We start from the raw sequence: 18,238 nt of genomic DNA, 5'->3' as shown, positions 1-18,238 counted from the left end.
GTTAAGAGGTCATGTGTTCAAGGAGATGAAAAGTTTCAGGGGGATATCCACAGAAAGTACTTCACACAGAGGGGAGTAGGTGCCTGGAACATGTTGCCAGCAGAGGTAGTAGAGGCAGGCATGGTAGATTAATTTAAGGTGCGTCTGGACAGATGCATGAGTGGGTGGGAAGCAGAGGGATACAGATGCTTAGGAATTGGGTGACAGGTTTTGACAGTGGATTTGGATCAGCACAGGCTTGGAGGGCCGAAGGGCCTGTTCCTGGGCTGTACATTTTCTTTGGAAGGATTGTTATTCCAAAGTTGTCTTTACCTATTTTGTAATTTATTGCTGCACTTTTTTTTATTTTTCTCATCATCTTTTTCCCCTAAGAATTTCTACTCGAATCTGTGCCTTGATACCTAAGATGGCGTTGTAAGCAGAGACTTGTAACCTTTTCACTGTATAAGTGTGAGTACGTGTGACAATAAACTGAATTCAAATTCTGAATCCAGTTTCCTGAAGTCTGGTCACTTCTGCACTTTAGCCAGTTTGCACACAGCAAGATTCTCCAATCAGCAGTGCGACTATGACCCAGGTCATCTGGTTTATTTTAATGAGGGATCGATACCTGCCTCTGGATACTGGGGAGAGCTCCACAATGTCCTGTCCCCATCCCTTATCCACTGCTTTTCTTCCCAATAGTGGCCCAATTTTTGTCTGACTTACTCACTTCCTATAATGCAACTTGTTAAAATGATGAAGTCTTAAAGAGGAGACAGTGAGGGCTGCAGAAGCGCGAGATCAGAGTCGAGAGTGTGGTGCTGGAAAAGCACAGCAGGTCAGGCAGCATCGACAGGAGGGCAGGAGAGTCGACGTTTCGGGCATAAGGCCTTCATCAGGAATGCTGGGGATGAGAAAGGGGGCTGAGAGATAAATAGAAGGGTGGGGGTTTTAAAAGGAGATCCTGTAAAGGAAACAAACTCCAATAACGGCAACAATATCTTTTTAAATTTTTTATTAAAACAACATATAAAAAGCTACAATAACCAAGAACAGGTAGTCAGGTTCACATTCAGTCAGAAATTCTTCATGGCCTAATAGTGTTTACATCCTGAAATATAAAAACAAATGACAAAGTTACAAAGATGTTAGAGGATAAAAATTGATCAGTCAGCCTAACCAGCCCCAGCCCCCTCCCATTTATCTCTCCACCCCAGAGGCTCCTGGGCTTCATTCCTGGTGAAGGGCTTTTGCCCAAAACGTCGATTTTCCTGCCCCTGGATGTTGCCTGACCTGCTGTGCTTTTCCAGCACCACTCTAATCTTGATTCTGATCTCCACCATCTGCAGTGCTCACTTTTGCCGAGCCGAACCATTCTGCTGAGGCTTTGGTTCCACATCAGCCGGCACCCAAAACCCTGGCTTATCTCCCCTCCCCCCCACACACCCTCCCCACCTCCTATCATGTTTGTCTAGCTTTGCCCTCTTCAATTACACAGTTCACCTGGACCATTCCCTGTGGGAACAAATCCCACATTCCCCCCAACTTCCTGTGGGACTGAGTCCCATATTTCCCCACTCCCAGTGGGAGTGTCCCACATTCCCCCCAAACTCCCTGTGGGAGCTAGTCCCACATTCCCCACCCGACTCCCTGTGGGACTGAATCCCACATTTCCCCCCCACTTCTTGTGGGACTGAGTCCCATATTTCCCCACTCCCAGTGAGTGGGTCCCACATTCCCACCCCGCCTCCCCACTCCCTGTGGGAGCTAGTCCCACATTCCCCACGTCACCATTCCCTGCGGGAGTGAGTCAATCATCCTCCCACTCTCTGGGGGAAAGATGTTTCTCCTGAATTCCCCATTGGATTTATTGGGGACTGTCTTCTATCAAAAACCCCTTGTTTTAGTCTCCCCATCAGTAATGAAAGCATCTTCTTTACATTGACCCTATTGAAGCCTTTTCTCATGTTAAAGACCCTTCAAGGTCACCTCTCAACCTCTCTGCACCAACACCCATGTCTAAAAATGGAACTGTTTATTTTGGAAGACATTACCAATCAATGGTTAAAAAATATGCACAGCACCATGTTCATTTTGATGTTATGTAGCATCATAAGGTCACCCACCCTGCTGCAGGGACAGTGCTGTTGCGAGCAAATTTGTGCGTGGGAAATCATGTCTCACAAACATGACTGAGTTTTTTGAAGAAGTAACAAAGAGGATTGATGAGGGCAGAGCAGTAGATGTGATCTATATGGACTTCAGTAAGGCGTTCGACAAGGTTCCCCATGGGACTGACTAGCAAGGTTAGATCTCATGGAATACAAGGAGAAGTAGCCATTTGATATAGAACTGGCTCAAAGGTAGAATACAGAGGGTGGTAGTGGAGGGTTGTTTTTCAGACTGGAGGAGAAAGTGAGGTCTGCAGATGCTGGAGATCAGAGCTGAAAATGTGTTGCTGGAAAAGCACAGCAGGTCAGGCAGCATCCAGGGAACAGGACAATCGACGTTTCGGGCATAAGCCCTTCTTCAGGCCTCCTTTCAGACTGGAGGCCTGTGACCAGTGGAGTGCCACAAGGATTGGTGCTTGATCCTCTACTTTTTGTCATTTATATAAATGATTTGGATGTGAGCATAAGAGGTACGGTTAGTAAGTTTGCAGATGACACCAAAATTGGAGGTGTGGTGGACAGCAAAGAAGGTTACCTCAGATTACAACAGGATCTTGACCAGATGGGCCAATGGGCTGAGAAGTGGCAGATGGAGTTTAATTCAGATAAATGCGAGGTACTGCATTTTGGGAAAGCAAATCTTAGCAGGACTTATACACTTAATGGTAAGGTCCTAGGGAGTGTTGCTGAACAAAGAGACCTTGGAGTGCAGGTTCATAGCTCCTTGAAAGTGGAGTCGTAGGTAGATAGGATAATGAAAAAGGCGTTTGGTATGCTTTCCTTTATTGAGTACAGGAGTTGGGAGGTGATATTGCGGCTGTACAAGACATTGGTTCGGCCACTGTTGGAATATTGCGTGCAATTCTGGTCTCCTTATTGGAAAGATGTTGTGAAACTTGAAAGGGTTCAGAAAAGATTTACAAGGATGCTGCCAGGGTTGGAGGATTTGAGCTACAGAGAAAGGCTGAACAGGTTGGGGCTGTTTTCCCTGGAGCAACGGAGGCTGAGGGGTGACCTTATAGAGGTTTACAAAATCATGAGGGGCATGGATAGGATAAATAGACAAAGTCTTTTCCCTGGGGTGGGGGAGTCCAGAACTAGAGGGGCATAGGTTTAGGGTGAGAGGGGAAAGATATATTAAAAAAAAAGACCGAAGGGGCAACTTTTTCCACAGAGGATAGTACATGTATGGAATGTGGAATGTGGTGGAGGCTGGTACAATTGCAATATTTAAGAGGCATTTGGATGGGCATATGAATAGAAAGAGTTTGGAGGGATATGGGCTGGGTGCTGGCAGGTGGGACGAGATTGGGTTGGGATATCTGGTCGGCACGGACAGTTGGACTGAAGGGTCTGTTTCTGTGCTGTACATCTCTATGACTCTATGTTCCCTTTATCATTGTCTCACAAAACATACCTGTCCACACACCCTGGTCAGTCAATGTTTTTGTTCAATTGATATCCTGGCCTCAGCATTACAATTATTCAGGGGACTTAATTCGTAGCTATGCTGATCTGTTTCTTGATCTCTGTGTCTGCGAACCATGCGTTGGGAACTAGAAAAAGAAATCCTCAAATTATACAACACGTTGAGGGGTTTAGGATGTCCCTTGTGGTCACAGAAGGTGGTATTCAGTCAACTGGGCCTGTATTCACTGCAGTTAAGAATGAAAGGGGATCTCATTGAAACATATTCAATACTGACAGAACTGGACAGACTGGATGTGGAGACGATATTCCCCTGGCAGGGCATCACAGACTCAGCATACACTGTACAGTGGTCCATTTCAAATGGAAATTAGGAGAGACTCCTTCATTCAGAGGATAGGAAAATCTTCCCACAGAATGCTGTGGGGGCCAGGTCACTGAATATATTTAAGAAAGAAACGCATAGTCACATATCTAGAGACCAAAGGTGTTAAGGTGTATGGGGAGAGTGTGAGAGCATGGTATTGAGACAGAGGATCAGACAAGGCCATGTTAGCTTGGAGGGTCTGGTCCTGTACCTAATTCCTACATTTTCTTGTCCTTTCTGTCTGCAAAACATGGTCCTGTATAGGGATACAATAAATTCCCTATCTGTGAGATCATAACTTGGAAATTCACCTCTCCACACCAAAAAGTAATAACATTATTCAACATCTGCGGCAGAACTCACGTGTGATTTTCCACCTATCGTTAACCTGTATGTTTAAAAGGCTGCACACGTGAATTTCATTGTTCATGGGGACGTGATGATGCTGTTCCTTTAACAAAGTTATGTTGTCTTTCGTTGTTTTTCAGAGGGGTTGTAAAGGCAGAGGTTCCAATGTGTCTGTAAATATCTACTGAGAATGCTTTTTAAGTCTTTCTTTTGAAACACTTGTACAAAGAAAGGGGAGTGGCTAGTTGCCCCAGCTCAGAGTTTGGTTTGGTTTGGTTTGAGCGGGCAGTCAGGTTTTTGAGGCCACTGGTCAAAGAAACAGCTCCATGCTGATCCTCTCTCTCTGACATTGCTCTCCTGTAAGAGCCTGTGTCTGATTTTACCTTATTTGCCAAGGGGGTGTTTATGGGAATGTTGCAAGTATTTGGAACAGCATTAAGTTGCGATAGAGTCCATTGGGTTTTCAAATAGGTATGCTATTCTAAATTCAGTTCTTTTGTTTGTCTGTAAATAAATTGTTTTGTTTAAAACTGAATGGTTGGGCCAGCTGCATCATTCTGAAACATCCACTTTACACCTGCTTAGAAGAACTGGAAAGGTTAGGGTCTGGGCTACCTTCCTGAAATGTTTTGAGGGGGGTCTGGCCAGGTCCATAACAGGGGTTCTCAGGAATGGAACCCTTGTGCATGCAATGGGATGTCTGTTTGTAGCTCACAGTACACACAAGTACACGACCCGGTGAGCCCAAATTATAATCTTAAACTGGTTGTCAGCATAATTCTTAGCAGACTCAGGGTTGTTTGGCAAATGTTATCCATTCCTGGAATCACATGTAATGTTAGGCAATTTTACAAGTGTGGACTGGATGGGGGCAGTCAGTACTTTTCTTGTTGTGAACAACAAAAGGAACGTGTCTGAGTGGGTTTCCTCCGGGTACTCCAGTTTCCTCCCACAGTCCAGAGGTGTACAGGCTAGGGTGGATTGGTCATGCTAAATTGCCCCATAGTGTCCAGGGATGTGCAGGTTAGGGTGGACTGGCCATGTTCACTTGCCCATAGTGTCCAGGGATGTGCAAGTTAGGTGGGTTAGCCATGGGAAATGCAAGGTTACAGGGATAAGGTAGGCAGGTGGATCTATTGGGATATTCTTTAGACTGAATGGCCTGCTTCCATACTGAATGGATTCTATGTTATTTGATATGACTCACCGGTCTTTGCTTTGTGCAGCCTATGTAACAAGCATTACTCTGGCACTGGAATTCAGCCACCTCCTAACTGAGCTGTTGGACAGGTAGAACACCTCTGGAGCATCCCATTAGTGAGAACTGCCACATGTGTTGCTGCTGCAGAGTAGCAGCATAAAACAGCTAGTCTCTTCTGTCACCCAAGTGTTGAGAGCCCTTCCAGGAAGGATATGAGCAGATGCCTGAATCCAGGGAGAATAGCAAGCAGGCTGGGTACTTGAGGTCAAAGGTGACAGCCTTATGGCTGCTCTCCATTTTGAACAATGTGGCGATCAGAGGAGTTATAATCACACAGGTTGCCTGTGGTGTGCCCTATTTCAGCCTCAGGTTTGTACACTGAACAAATGGCTCAAGCCCTGTTTGGGAAGTTACTGATCAAGCCCATCTTACAGCATGTGCAACTGTCGGAATCTAAATGCATGTGTGTGCCAGTGAGGGCAGGCACATAGGAGAGAAGCCCATCAATTAGCTGGTCAAGCAAGAGTAGCTCACTGACCAATCCGTTTCAGAGGTGAACTGCAGCACAGTCTGGACTCATTAACACATGCAAGGAGGTTCTCACTTGTGGCTGTGAATTCTAAGATAGCAAATGCCAGTCTGCATATCAGAGTGGTGGTTAGGGAGACCTCCCCATTATATAAGGGGGAGAGAGAGGGGGTTAAGGGGACTTCCCCAGATACTGGAGTGTTGGAGAAAGGGGTTTTGAATGCCCCTCATTGTTAAGCTGTCAAATATCAAAAAACACTCAGAGAGCTCATTCCGTGCCCTATCCTGTGCCTCTTCACTAGAAATCCAAATCAAGGAGTATATATGACCATCAACTCACCAAATGTTGTTCCAGACTCGGGGGTATCTGTGCTTCAATACACAGCAACCTATAATCGTTCCAATAATCCCAATCGTTCCAATAACAATCATTACAATAAACCCTGGGGGCATTGTTGAAGAATCACTCTCGTCCGAAGTTGTTCTGTCCCCTGTTTTCCAGAAAATATCTTGTTACAGAGAGGAAATGAAACTCAAAAACGCAAGTTCAACATCACCTGTGACTTCGGAGTTTCCTGGCTCCTGGTTAGCTTGGTACCGGTGAACAGTGGATTACCACACAGCCCTTTGAGCCCTGCATCAAACTCCCGCCACCTCTTCGGGCCTTAGTCTGCTGGCTCCCTCCCTAGCCCGGGCACAGCCTCACAGACACCCTCCCCACCCCAGGCCTGGCCTTGCAGACTCCCTCACCACCCAACACATCTCTCACTGACAAGTGCTGCCTTTCAGACTGCCTCCCCATGCCCCACTCCAGGCCTTCTCTGTAAATTTCAGAGGATCACAGATGGTGCATTCAGTCCATCATATTTGTGTTCAGTGTCACTGCACTTCAACTTCGTATCAATCTCTTGCCTCTTCCTCCAACTCTGCCCATTGTTTCTAGTTAAGTAATGAAACAATTCCTTCCAGAATGGTCCTGAACCTAAGACTTTCTGACTGACAGGTTAGAACCACGGCTAACACCTGCTATGACATTCTACAGTTTCACTTGGTTTTACCTTGAGTGATATTGAACTGTTGGTGATGATTCCGTTCCGGAGTATCACTTGTCTCTAGAGGTGGACAACCTGGAAAACAGAACAGTACAATTGCAATGTGAAACTGAGCCACTATTCACCTTTCGTATAAGCCCAAACTAAATTACTGCACAAACTAACACTTCTGTCCCTCTTACTGCAGGGTCAAGCATTTTGTGCTTTTGTGGCCAATATTTCAGAATGGACCAGGCTGACATCAGGACACATTCACCATTCAATCCTCTGTTGCCAAATCCTAAACCACACCAAATTCATTCTCCCATCATTAGCCACCAGTCTCTACCAGACTGGCTTCCAGTCTGGCACATCATTCAAATTCTCATCTGTGTATTCAGATCCCTCCACGGCCTCACTACCACCATTCCTACTATGTTCTAACATCCTCCTAGTCCAACATCCTTTCCTAACTCTAACCTTCTCCAGCTCCTACACCTACCCCGCGCGGCACTCCCTCAGCGCTGACCCTCTGACCGCGCGGCACTCCCTTAGCGCTGACCCTCCGATCACGCAGCACTCCCTCAGCGCTGACCCTCCGACCACGCAGCACTCCCTCAGCGCTGACAGGTTAGAACCACGGCTAATACCTGCTATGACATTCTACAGTTTCACTTGGTTTTACCTTGAGTGATATTGAACTGTTTGTGATGATTCCGTTCCGGAGTATCACTTGTCTCTAGAGGTGGACAACCTGGAAAACAGAACAGTACAATTGCAATGTGAAACTGAGCCACTATTCACCTTTCGTATAAGCCCAAACTAGCCTAAATTACTGCACAAACTAACACTTCTGTCCCTCTTACTGCAGGGTCAAGCATTTTGTGCTTTTGTGGCCAATATTTCAGAATGGACCAGGCTGACATCAGGACACATTCACCATTCAATCCTCTGTTGCCAGATCCTAAACCACACCAAATTCATTCTCTCATCATCATTAGCCAGGACTACCAGGACCAGCTTCCAGTCTGGCACATCACCATTTAATTCTCATCTGTGTATTCAGATCCCTCCACAGCCTCACTACCACCATTCCTACCACGTTCTAACATTCTCCAAGTCCAACATCCTTTCCTAACTCTAACCTTCTCCAGCTCGTGCGGCGCTCCCTCAGCACTGACCCTCCGACCGTGCGGCGCTCCCTCAGCGCTGACCCTCCGACCATGCGGCGCTCCCTCAGCACTGACCCTCCGACCGTGCGGCGCTCCCTCAGCGCTGACCCTCCGACCGTGCGCACTTGTCTCTAGAGGTGGACAACCTGGAAAACAGAACAGTACAATTGCAATGTGAAACTGAGCCACTATTCACCTTTCGTATAAGCCCAAACTAGCCTAAATTACTGCACAAACTAACACTTCTGTCCCTCTTACTGCAGGGTCAAGCATTTTGTGCTTTTGTGGCCAATATTTCAGAATGGACCACGCTGACATCAGGACACATTCACCATTCAATCCTCTGCTGCCAGATCCTAAACCACACCAAATTCATTCTCCCATCCTCATTAGCCAGGACTACCAGGACCAGCTTCCAGTCTGGCACATCACCATTTAATTCTCATCTGTGTATTCAGATCCCTCCACGGCCTCACTACCACCATTCCTACTATGTTCTAACATCCTCCTAGTCCAACATCCTTTCCTAACTCTAACCTTCTCCAGCTCCTACACCTACCCCGCGCGGCACTCCCTCAGCGCTGACCCTCTGACCGCGCGGCACTCCCTTAGCGCTGACCCTCCGACCACGCAGCACTCCCTCAGCGCTGACCCTCCGACCACGCAGCACTCCCTCAGCGCTGACCCTCCGACCACGCAGCACTCCCTCAGCGCTGACAGGTTAGAACCACGGCTAACACCTGCTATGACATTCTACACTTTCACTTGGTTTTACCTTGAGTGATATTGAACTGTTTGTGATGATTCCTTTCTGGAGTATCACTTGTCTCTAGAGGTGGACAACCTGGAAAACAGAACAGTACAATTGCAATGTGAAACTGAGCCACTATTCACCTTTCGTATAAGCCCAAACTAAATTACTGCACAAACTAACACTTCTGTCCCTCTTACTGCAGGGTCAAGCATTTTGTGCTTTTGTGGCCAATATTTCAGAATGGACCACGCTGACATCAGGACACATTCACCATTCAATCCTCTGCTGCCAGATCCTAAACCACACCAAATTCATTCTCCCATCCTCATTAGCCAGGACTACCAGGACCAGCTTCCAGTCTGGCACATCACCATTTAATTCTCATCTGTGTATTCAGATCCCTCCACAGCCTCACTACCACAATTCCTACCATGTTCTAACATTCTCCAAGTCCAACATCCCTTCCTAACTCTAACCTTCTCCAGCTCGTGCGGCGCTCCCTCAGCGCTGACCCTCCGACCGTGCGGCGCTCCCTCAGCGCTGACCCTCCGACCGTGCGGCGCTCCCTCAGTACTGACCCTCCGACCATGCGGCGCTCCCTCAGCACTGACCCTCCGACCGTGCGGCGCTCCCTCAGCACTGACCCTCCGACCATGCGGCGCTCCCTCGGATTAACAGTCTAGCACTAAGCCCACAAGACCATCACCCCCTCAAATATGTGTATCTCCTGTTCAATGTGTGTATTTGCACTGATTGAATCTTTATTTATATCGTTATTGTGCAGCCTGAATTGGCACTGACTATTGGTCTGCAAATTATGGGTGAAAAGAGACTTAATGAGATTATGAACATTGTGCCATAACACACGTCTGCTTCCAGACTCTTTAAACTCACCTCCACTCAAGACTATCTTTATCTGATCTTTACCACATACTAGCCAGTATTCAGAAATATTATTCTTTGAAACACTTGGAATGTATAAGTTGTAATATTTGTTGCAAATAAATGTTGCTTTGAAAGTCCTGATGCACTCTAAATCCTTGCATATCAGCTCCTGTATTCCCTTGGTCAGGGTGGGTGTCATACTCCCCTTCTTGCATTCTGGAATTGTTCTATTTACAGGTTTTCCAATATGTGCTAAAAGAGAAGGAAGAACAAGCTTTATTGAACTTGTTAACAGATTCAAACTCATAATACAAGCAAACTCATCTTTCAGTCATTCAAACCCACTCCCCATTCCATATGATCACAGCTGATCTTCAACTTCAGCTCCATTTTCTTCCCCCATATTCCCTCAGTTCCCAAAAATCAACTGATGTGCATCTCGAAATTTAAATTTAAGTGCACTAAAAATCATCTTTCTGTATTGGGATTGTTTTAAAGTTTGCTTCCTAAAATCCTTTTAAGACATCATTAATCAATTTTATTTTTGCAATTTGGAAATGGAGGATATGTCAATAGGGCAAGACGAGGGGATAGGAAGAGATCCACATTGAGTATAAATGCTGGCATTTATAAAGGCTGAGGGGTGACCTTATAGAGGTTTATAAAATTATGAGGGGCATGGATAGGATAAAGAGACAAAGTCTTTTCCCAGGGGTGGGGGTGTCTAGAACTAGAAGGCACAGGTTTAGGGTGAGAGGGGAAAGGTATAAAAGAGACCTAAGGGGCAACTTTTTCATGCGGAGGGTGGTACGTGTATGAAATGAGCTGCCAGAGGAAGTGGTGGAGGCTGGTAACATTTAAAAGGCATTTGGATGGGTATATGAATAGGAAGGATTTGGAGGGATATGGGCCAGGTGCTGGCAGGTGGGACTAGATTGGGTTGGAATATCTGGTTGGCATAGACAGGTTGGACCGAAGGGTCTGTTTCTATGCTGTACATCTCCATGACTCCATGACTCTATGACACTGGAAAAGCACAGTAGGTCAGGCAGCATCTGAGGAGCAGGAAAAATCGACGTTTCGGGCAAAAGTCGTTCATCAGGAATCTCACCGAGAATATGCTCATTGAGAACACAATCAAGAGTTCATCTCTTCACTCATTCTTCAGTCTGTTGTAATTGGTTCAGTTAGCGTGAAGCTGGCTGTAATTTGAACTGGATAATGGTATGCATTGTAGAGAGATCTAAATTTAAACTTTGAATATTTGAGATGGATGGTAGATCACAATCCAATTCTAATGAGTTCTTGCTGGAAAAGAGCTAAAAGCTTGTTTGAATAGAGTGAGATAAATATTTCACAACTCAGGATTCCTATTCTATCACGTACCTTCTATACAAACTTCATGTGCCATGTTGACTGATGCAAACATAATCGGTAAAATACTTGCCTGCAATCATTGGGAAAAAGAAATTAAAACATTAAATTGCAATTCAGAAAGGTATTAGCTCAGTTTCAGTTTGAAACATTAAGGCACACTAACAACTGGTCACCGATGGGGTTCGCAACGATTCCATTCCAGGCTCGAAGAGATGCTGCACACACATTGCAAACAGGTGGGTAGACATGTACACACACACACACACAACTCAATGCAATCAATGAGTTTGAGCTGCTGAATCTCCGGTAAGGAATAGAATCAGCGCTCGAGTCTGAGAAAAGGTTTTCACTTCTCCAACCTGAACACGCGATGGGACTGTCAGATCCCGATGGATTCAAACAAATCATGGACAAGGGGCCTGCAAGAACAAAACAGGCTGAGATATCTCCCAGAACCTGCCTAGCACCGTTCACTCTCAGGTTCCAGGCTGCACAGGCGTTTACAAACCTTGAAAAGCAACAATTCCCTCCTGTCCAGTGAATACTGGGGAAATACTGAGTGGTATCCCTGCCTCAGCCTGGAGGAGAGAGGAAGCTGATCAGTTTACTTCTTGGAGCAGACTTCACGTGATGAAGGCTCGTGATTTCAGATCAACCTGTCGGGCTATAACCTGGGAATTGCAGGTTTGAAAATCAGTCATCCAGGAAGGAGCGAGTCCCTCCGTTAAAGAAAGTAAAACTCTCCCCTGCTCTGACGAAAGGGATCCCAGGTATGGGCCTAGCAAGCAGGCCCGTGAATCAGCACTTGGAGATAAGTACTTTGATGGTGCCATGGAAACAAGGAAACCTGTCAAATTTGGTCAATGCAGGAGCTGGGAGAAGCTCCCAGTCTTCATGAGCAGGTTCTGAAGCTATCAGGGAATTTCCGAACTTGTCACGAGGGGGAGGAGGCATTCCCAAAAAGCCTTCTCAATCCTCTTCAGAATTGACAATCTGGAGGCAATCATTTGTGACACCGGGATGGTCAGAGACAGATCCTATCCCTCAGGTGAATGAGCAACATCGCATGCATGTGGAATACTCTGATTCAGTCAGCAACTGATCACATTGATTGATAAGCACATGAAATGCGCCACAATTTGTGCTCTCACTTGAAGCCAGTAAGATGACCCTTTGTCTGACTGACTCGTGTCAGAATGAAACATCAGCATTTACAATGCACAGCCCCAGTGACAGGCAGAGTGGGAAATGGTGTGCTGTGTTTTTGACATTATAGTGTGAAAAATAGATACAGCAGGACCTGCAGCATCCACTCAGCCCATTGTGCTAGTGCTAGCCTTGCGAACGCACTCTTCAAATCATCCCACTCTTCCCTCCCACTCACACAGCCCTCTCTCAAAACACTCACACATACACGCACCCTCTCACAGACTTATACCCCTTTACACTCACACATGCACACTCTCACAGACACTTATAACCCCACCACACACACCTACATGTACACATACACATCTCCATTTGTGGGGTGAATTTGTACTTGCAGAATTACATTGTACTTTGCTCAAAATCTGCATGAATCCACGTAAGATTCTGTAAATCCATTTTTTAGATTAGAATCAGTCTGACCATTGTTTCACAAGGTTAAAAATTACACAAAGGCAGGTTATAGTACAACAGGTTTAATTGGAAGCACTAGCTTTCGGAGCGTCGCTCCTTCATCCTGATGAATGCTCCGAAAGTTAGCCCTTCTAATTAAACCTGTTGGACTAAAACCTGGTGTTGTGTGATCTTTAACTTTGTACCCCCCAGTCCAACATCGGCATCTCCAAATCATTGCTTCACATTTGGCAGCTCACACCTTAAATGCATTATCTGGGCCGACATGACACCAATTGTTAAAGTTCACTCGAGAATGTAACTTTTAAATGTTCTGGATTTACATTGAAAGAACTGAAACTAACATGGTAATTCTAAAAAAGATGAGACTTAACAAACAATCCAGGTCTTTTTCAATATGTAATTTCAGTTACATCATACTGTAAAATTTGCTATAAATTCTATGTCTTCCGATCTTATACTCCACAACCACCTGAGGAAGGAGCAGCGCTCCGAAAGCTAGTGCTTCCAATTAAACCTGTTGGACTATAACCTGGTGTTGTGTGATTCTTAACTTTGTACACCCCAGTCCAACACCGGCTCCTCCAAATTTAGCCCCCGCCCCCACCACAGTTTCACTCCCTTCAAGCATTTATTCTTTGTTGGCTGTTGAATGTGCAGAAGCATATTATAGATTTGCAGTTTGTAATATTCCCATCTTCATCAAACTGAAATGTTCAGCCTAGAGGAAAGAATCAGTTATGAAACAAAACTGTGTGTTGTATAGTGGCTCACCTCATCCCAGACTTTTATAGTCAAGAAAGACTTTCTGAAATGCAGTTTATGAGTCATACGAGCGGTAGAGTCATAAAGTCACATAGCACAGAAACAAACCCTTTGGTCCAACTTGTCTGCACCAACCAGATCCCTAAGCTGAACCAGTCCCATTTGTCTGTGTTTGGTCCATGTCCCTCCAAACCCTTCCTATTCATATACCTATCCAGATGCCTCTTAAATGTGGCAATTGTACCAGCCTCCATCACTTCCTCTGGCAGCTCATTCCATTCACGTACCACCCTCTGCATGAAAAGTTGCCCCTTAGGTCTCTTTTATTTCAAACTTTATCAGCTCATCTAATTAAAGTCTTGTTATACTCTTTGATAACCTTCTTCACTATCCACTGTACCACCTATTCTGGTGTCATCTGTAAATTTATTAACCATGCCTTCTATATTCGCATCAAATCATTTAAATAAATAACGTAAAGCACTTGGACCCAATGCTGATCCTTGTGGCACACTGCTGGTCACAAGCCTCCAGTCCAAAAAATAACCCTCTGTCACCACCCTCTGTCTCCTGCCATCAATGCAGTAATTACTATTATGCACAGGAAGAGTCAAACAGCCAAGAGATAAAAACCCATTAATCATTTCTGAAAATCAAAATTTTTCATGCATACAAAGATAATTAGAAGTTTATTTATAATATTTAGTTATATTATGTAAATTGTCACTGATTTGTATAGCATCTATAAATGTGTGTTTATTTATTTGATATTTATAATGAGGCTATTTCCTCTGGTTCTTACACAGTAAACTGTAGATGGTGCTATTCTTTTCTGTAATATACATTTTTGTTTGGTAGATCCTTATGATATGTTCAAAGACTGACCACCAGAGTAAACAAATCACAAAGATGAATGTATACTCTTATCCGATCCCAGCATGAAACCTGGCTTTGTCCAGTATTACCATCAAGTGGCAGTATAAGAGCATGAAAATACCCTATATATTGTCAATGTGTCTGTACACTATCTATATATGAGTGTTAATTCTCTTTCTTGAGAGGAAACTGGATATAATGTGATTATGGAGATTGAAATGAATGGTTAAATCGAATGCCAGTTCTGATTTTCCTAGTCCTGTTAATTCAAGAAAGTCAGAAACAAAGTTCTGCATTTATCTAATGCCTCCCACCACCACAGGCATCTCGAAAACAGTGAAGTGCTTTGGTTAAAGTGTGCTCACTGTTATTATGTGGGAAAAGCAGTAAACAGTGTACACTCAGTAAAGTTTCACAATCACAGCACTGAAATACTATCTTTGCAAAGAAACTGGCTTCTTTTTCATCACAACTTCAAATTCCTGGAATCTATCAGGAACCTTCACAATCCCCTCTCTAACATCCAATTTTCCTGACACTAGTTTCAATTGGTTCTTATCCTTCTTAACAACTCATACAGTAAACAGAAGAACAGAAGAACGAGGAGCAGGACTAGGCCATTCAGCCCATCGAGCCTGCTCCACCATTCAATAAGATCATGGCTAATCTTTTCATGGACTCAGCTCCACTTATCCCTCCCCCCTTCCCACTGTCTCCCTTAATTCCTTTACTATTCAAAAAAAACTCTTAGCTTTAAAAACATTTACTAAAGCAGCGTCAACTATTTCCCTGGGCAGGGAATTCCATAGATTCACAACCCTCTGGGTGAAGACGTTTCTTCTCAATTCAGTCCTAAATCTGCTCTCTCTAATCTTGGGGCTATGTCCTCTTGTCCTAGTTTCACCTGCCTGTGGAAACATCCTCCCTGCTTCTATCTTATCTATCCCCTTGGTAATTTTATTAAGATCCCCTCCCATTCTTCTGAATTCCAATGGATATAATTCCAGTCTACTCCGCCTCTCCTCATAAACCAACCTTCTCAACTCCACATTCAACCTCCTCTGCACCTCCTCTAGCGCCAGTACATCCTTTCTCAAGTAAGGAAACCAAAACTGCACATAGAGCTCCAGGTGTGGCCTCACCAGCACCCTGTACAGTTGCAACATAACCTCCCTGCTTTTAAACTCAATCCCTCTAACAAAGGACAAAATTCCATTTGCTTTCCTAATTTGTTTTTCTACCTTAGAACCAACCCTTTGTGAGTCATGCACAGGTCCCTCTGCATAGCAGCATACTGCAAACGTTTACCATTCAAGTAATAATCCGACCAAAATGAATGACTTCACATTTATTAACATTGTATTCCATCTGCCAGCCCTTTACCCAGCTCAGCTTTTAAAAAGTTACTCCTAGTGAAGTATTTAAAGTCAATACTTCACTCTAAATGACAAGAGAAATGCGGCAGACAGTGTACTCAGGAAAAGTCATCTTACAGTGTCATTAGCGGTAGGAATTCACTCCCTCCCGAACAACAGGCAGATTGAGTTCACAGGAACCCCCGGTTATCACCCGCTGCCTCTTGTTGGATAAACGGAAATTATTATTATTCCCCGTTCCCACTACTTCTTCAATGGACAATCAGCTCCACTCTCTCCGCGTCGGCCGCTATAAATTAATAGCGGCTTCGAAAATAATATTAACAACTGACTAGATTCCTTCTCATTAAAAAAAAGTCAACTCCAACTCACAGTATGAGGGAAGAACGCGTCGGTGATAACAGATTCTGATTAATCCTCGCCAAAACATTCGATATCAGATCCTTATTCATCACCTCACTGCGATAAATACAGGCTTAAACACATCGGGGCGACCAGATAATGAACGCAATTAGGAACGGATTTCTTACAGGCCTGAGATTAGATTAGATTAGATTACAGTGTAGAAACAGGCCCTTCGGCCCAACAAGTCCACACCGACCCGCCGAGGACTGTGGGAGGAAACCGGAGTACCCGGAGGAAACCCACACAGACACTGGGAGAATGTGCAAACTCCACACAGTCAGTCGCCTGAGTCGGGAATTGAACCCGGGTCTCAGGCGCTGTGAGGCAGCAGTGCTAACCACTGTGACACCGTGCCGCCCACATCTCAGTTATATTTTACATTAAACCCATTGTGAATGTCCCAACTCCCCCACCCCTTTCCATTTTCTATCTCCAGTTGAAACTTGCGCCATGACCTCTCTCCTGTAGAGAAAACTGATTATCAATGCCCAATGGGCCTGTTGCGTTACTCAAAACACAAGTCATTAATTACAGCAGAAAGCTATCATACTGAGCGAAAATACTCCCCAGGAAGCAGTCTGATCAGTTTAACTCCTCCAGATAAATATACAATCTGCAATACTCTGATATTCCGCTCCATTCCAGAGTGTAGCGCTGGAAAAGCACAGGAGAATCGGGCATAAACCCTTCATCAGGAATGCTTCCCCCGATATTCCGCTGGAGGTAAGCATTTAAACAAATCGCATTAACCAGATTAGCGTCACTTCACCGAACAAAAAATACAAACAGAAACATCGATTAATTTTAAAGTCTTTTCAGTATTTTTTTCAACTGAAAACTGGTTCATTTTTCCTTGTATTTGACAGGGTGGACAGAGTTCTTTGTGACAAAAACTGATCTCAATGAATTCCATACTTTTCTCCTGGAGATAAATAATCGGCAACGTGCTCAAATCACAGGGAGAAACGACTGGCCCATACTCAATGGTCTAACCTAAACTTGCATGAAACTGTCCGAGTCAGGTCTGGATTCGGACTGAGAGCTCAGCCCGTCAAAACAGAACCAAATCCGCACCAATATTTACCCCTCTGATTCCCCGTCATCTCGATTTCACTAGTTCATACAAGTTCAAACACTCAACACTTAACCAAACAAAAACAATACGGTTGTGAAAAAAGTGCCTCTAACGCTGCAGACGCCATTTCTGCTCGGGGACATGTTCGCAAGAAATCCAGAAGAAAGTGACATTTAAGAAATGGACATAATATCAGTGTTTTTAAAAAAAATCACAACACCAGGTTAGAGTCCAACCGGTTTATTTGGAAGCACTAGCTTTCAGAGGGCCCGCTCCTTCATCAGGAGGTTGTGGAGGTTAAGGTCATTCTCACAGAATTTATAGCAAAAGGATCCGGAATGGAGCATGACCTTAACCTCCACTATCACCCGATGAAGGAGCAGCGCTCCGAAAGCTAATGTGCTTCCAAATAAACCTGTTGGACTATAACCTGGTGTTGTGTGATTTTTAACTTTGAGGAGAAAGTGAGGGCTGCAGATGCTGGAGATCAGAGCTGAAAATGTGTTGCTGGAAAAGCGCAGCAGGTCAGGCAGCATCCAGGGAACAGGAGAATCGACGTTTCGGGCATAAGCCCTTCTTCAGGAATGAGGAAAGTGTGTCCAGCAGGCTAAGATAAAAGGTAGGGAGGAGGGGCGTGGGGGATGGGCGTTGGAAATGCGATAGGTGGAAGGAGGTTAAGGTGAGGATGAAAGGTCAGACTGGGGTGGGGGCGGAGAGGTCAGGAAGAAGATTGCAGGTTAGGAAGGCGGTGCTGAATTCGATGGATTTGACTGAGACAAGGTAGGGGGAGGGGAAATGAGGGAACTGGTGAAATCCGAGTTCATCCCTTATGGTTGGAGGGTTCCTAGGCGGAAGATGAGGCGCTCTCCCTCCAACC

General features: G+C 44.9%; 1 protein-coding gene across 9 annotated transcripts in view; it reads right to left on the bottom strand.

The window, feature by feature from the left end:
- Positions 1-982: 982 nt before the first annotated feature.
- The window catches only part of LOC122544207, a 65,453-nt gene continuing 48,197 nt past the window's right edge, over positions 983-18,238 (bottom strand). For 5 of the 9 annotated variants that reach the window (XM_043683265.1, XM_043683267.1, XM_043683266.1 and 2 more), the window contains 8 exons: positions 11,254-11,314; positions 9,877-10,119; positions 9,004-9,072; positions 7,742-7,810; positions 7,084-7,152; positions 6,366-6,516; positions 3,571-3,709; positions 983-1,093 (listed from right to left, as the gene is read on the bottom strand). In XM_043683265.1, coding sequence (XP_043539200.1) covers positions 3,592-3,709; positions 6,366-6,516; positions 7,084-7,152; positions 7,742-7,810; positions 9,004-9,072; positions 9,877-10,119; positions 11,254-11,296 — 762 coding nt within the window. In that variant the 5' untranslated portion in view covers positions 11,297-11,314 and the 3' untranslated portion in view covers positions 983-1,093; positions 3,571-3,591. The remainder of the gene's footprint in view (positions 1,094-3,570; positions 3,710-6,365; positions 6,517-7,083; positions 7,153-7,741; positions 7,811-9,003; positions 9,073-9,876; positions 10,120-11,253; positions 11,315-18,238) is intronic. The other 4 variants (XM_043683268.1, XM_043683264.1, XM_043683263.1 and 1 more) reach the window with 4 other exon arrangements.

The sequence above is a fragment of the Chiloscyllium plagiosum genome, chromosome 47, assembly GCF_004010195.1.
Source record: "Chiloscyllium plagiosum isolate BGI_BamShark_2017 chromosome 47, ASM401019v2, whole genome shotgun sequence".
In the NCBI taxonomy this organism is placed as follows: domain Eukaryota; kingdom Metazoa; phylum Chordata; class Chondrichthyes; order Orectolobiformes; family Hemiscylliidae; genus Chiloscyllium; species Chiloscyllium plagiosum.
Note: the sequence above shows the minus strand (reverse complement) of the source record. Positions and strands in the feature narration are given on the sequence as shown.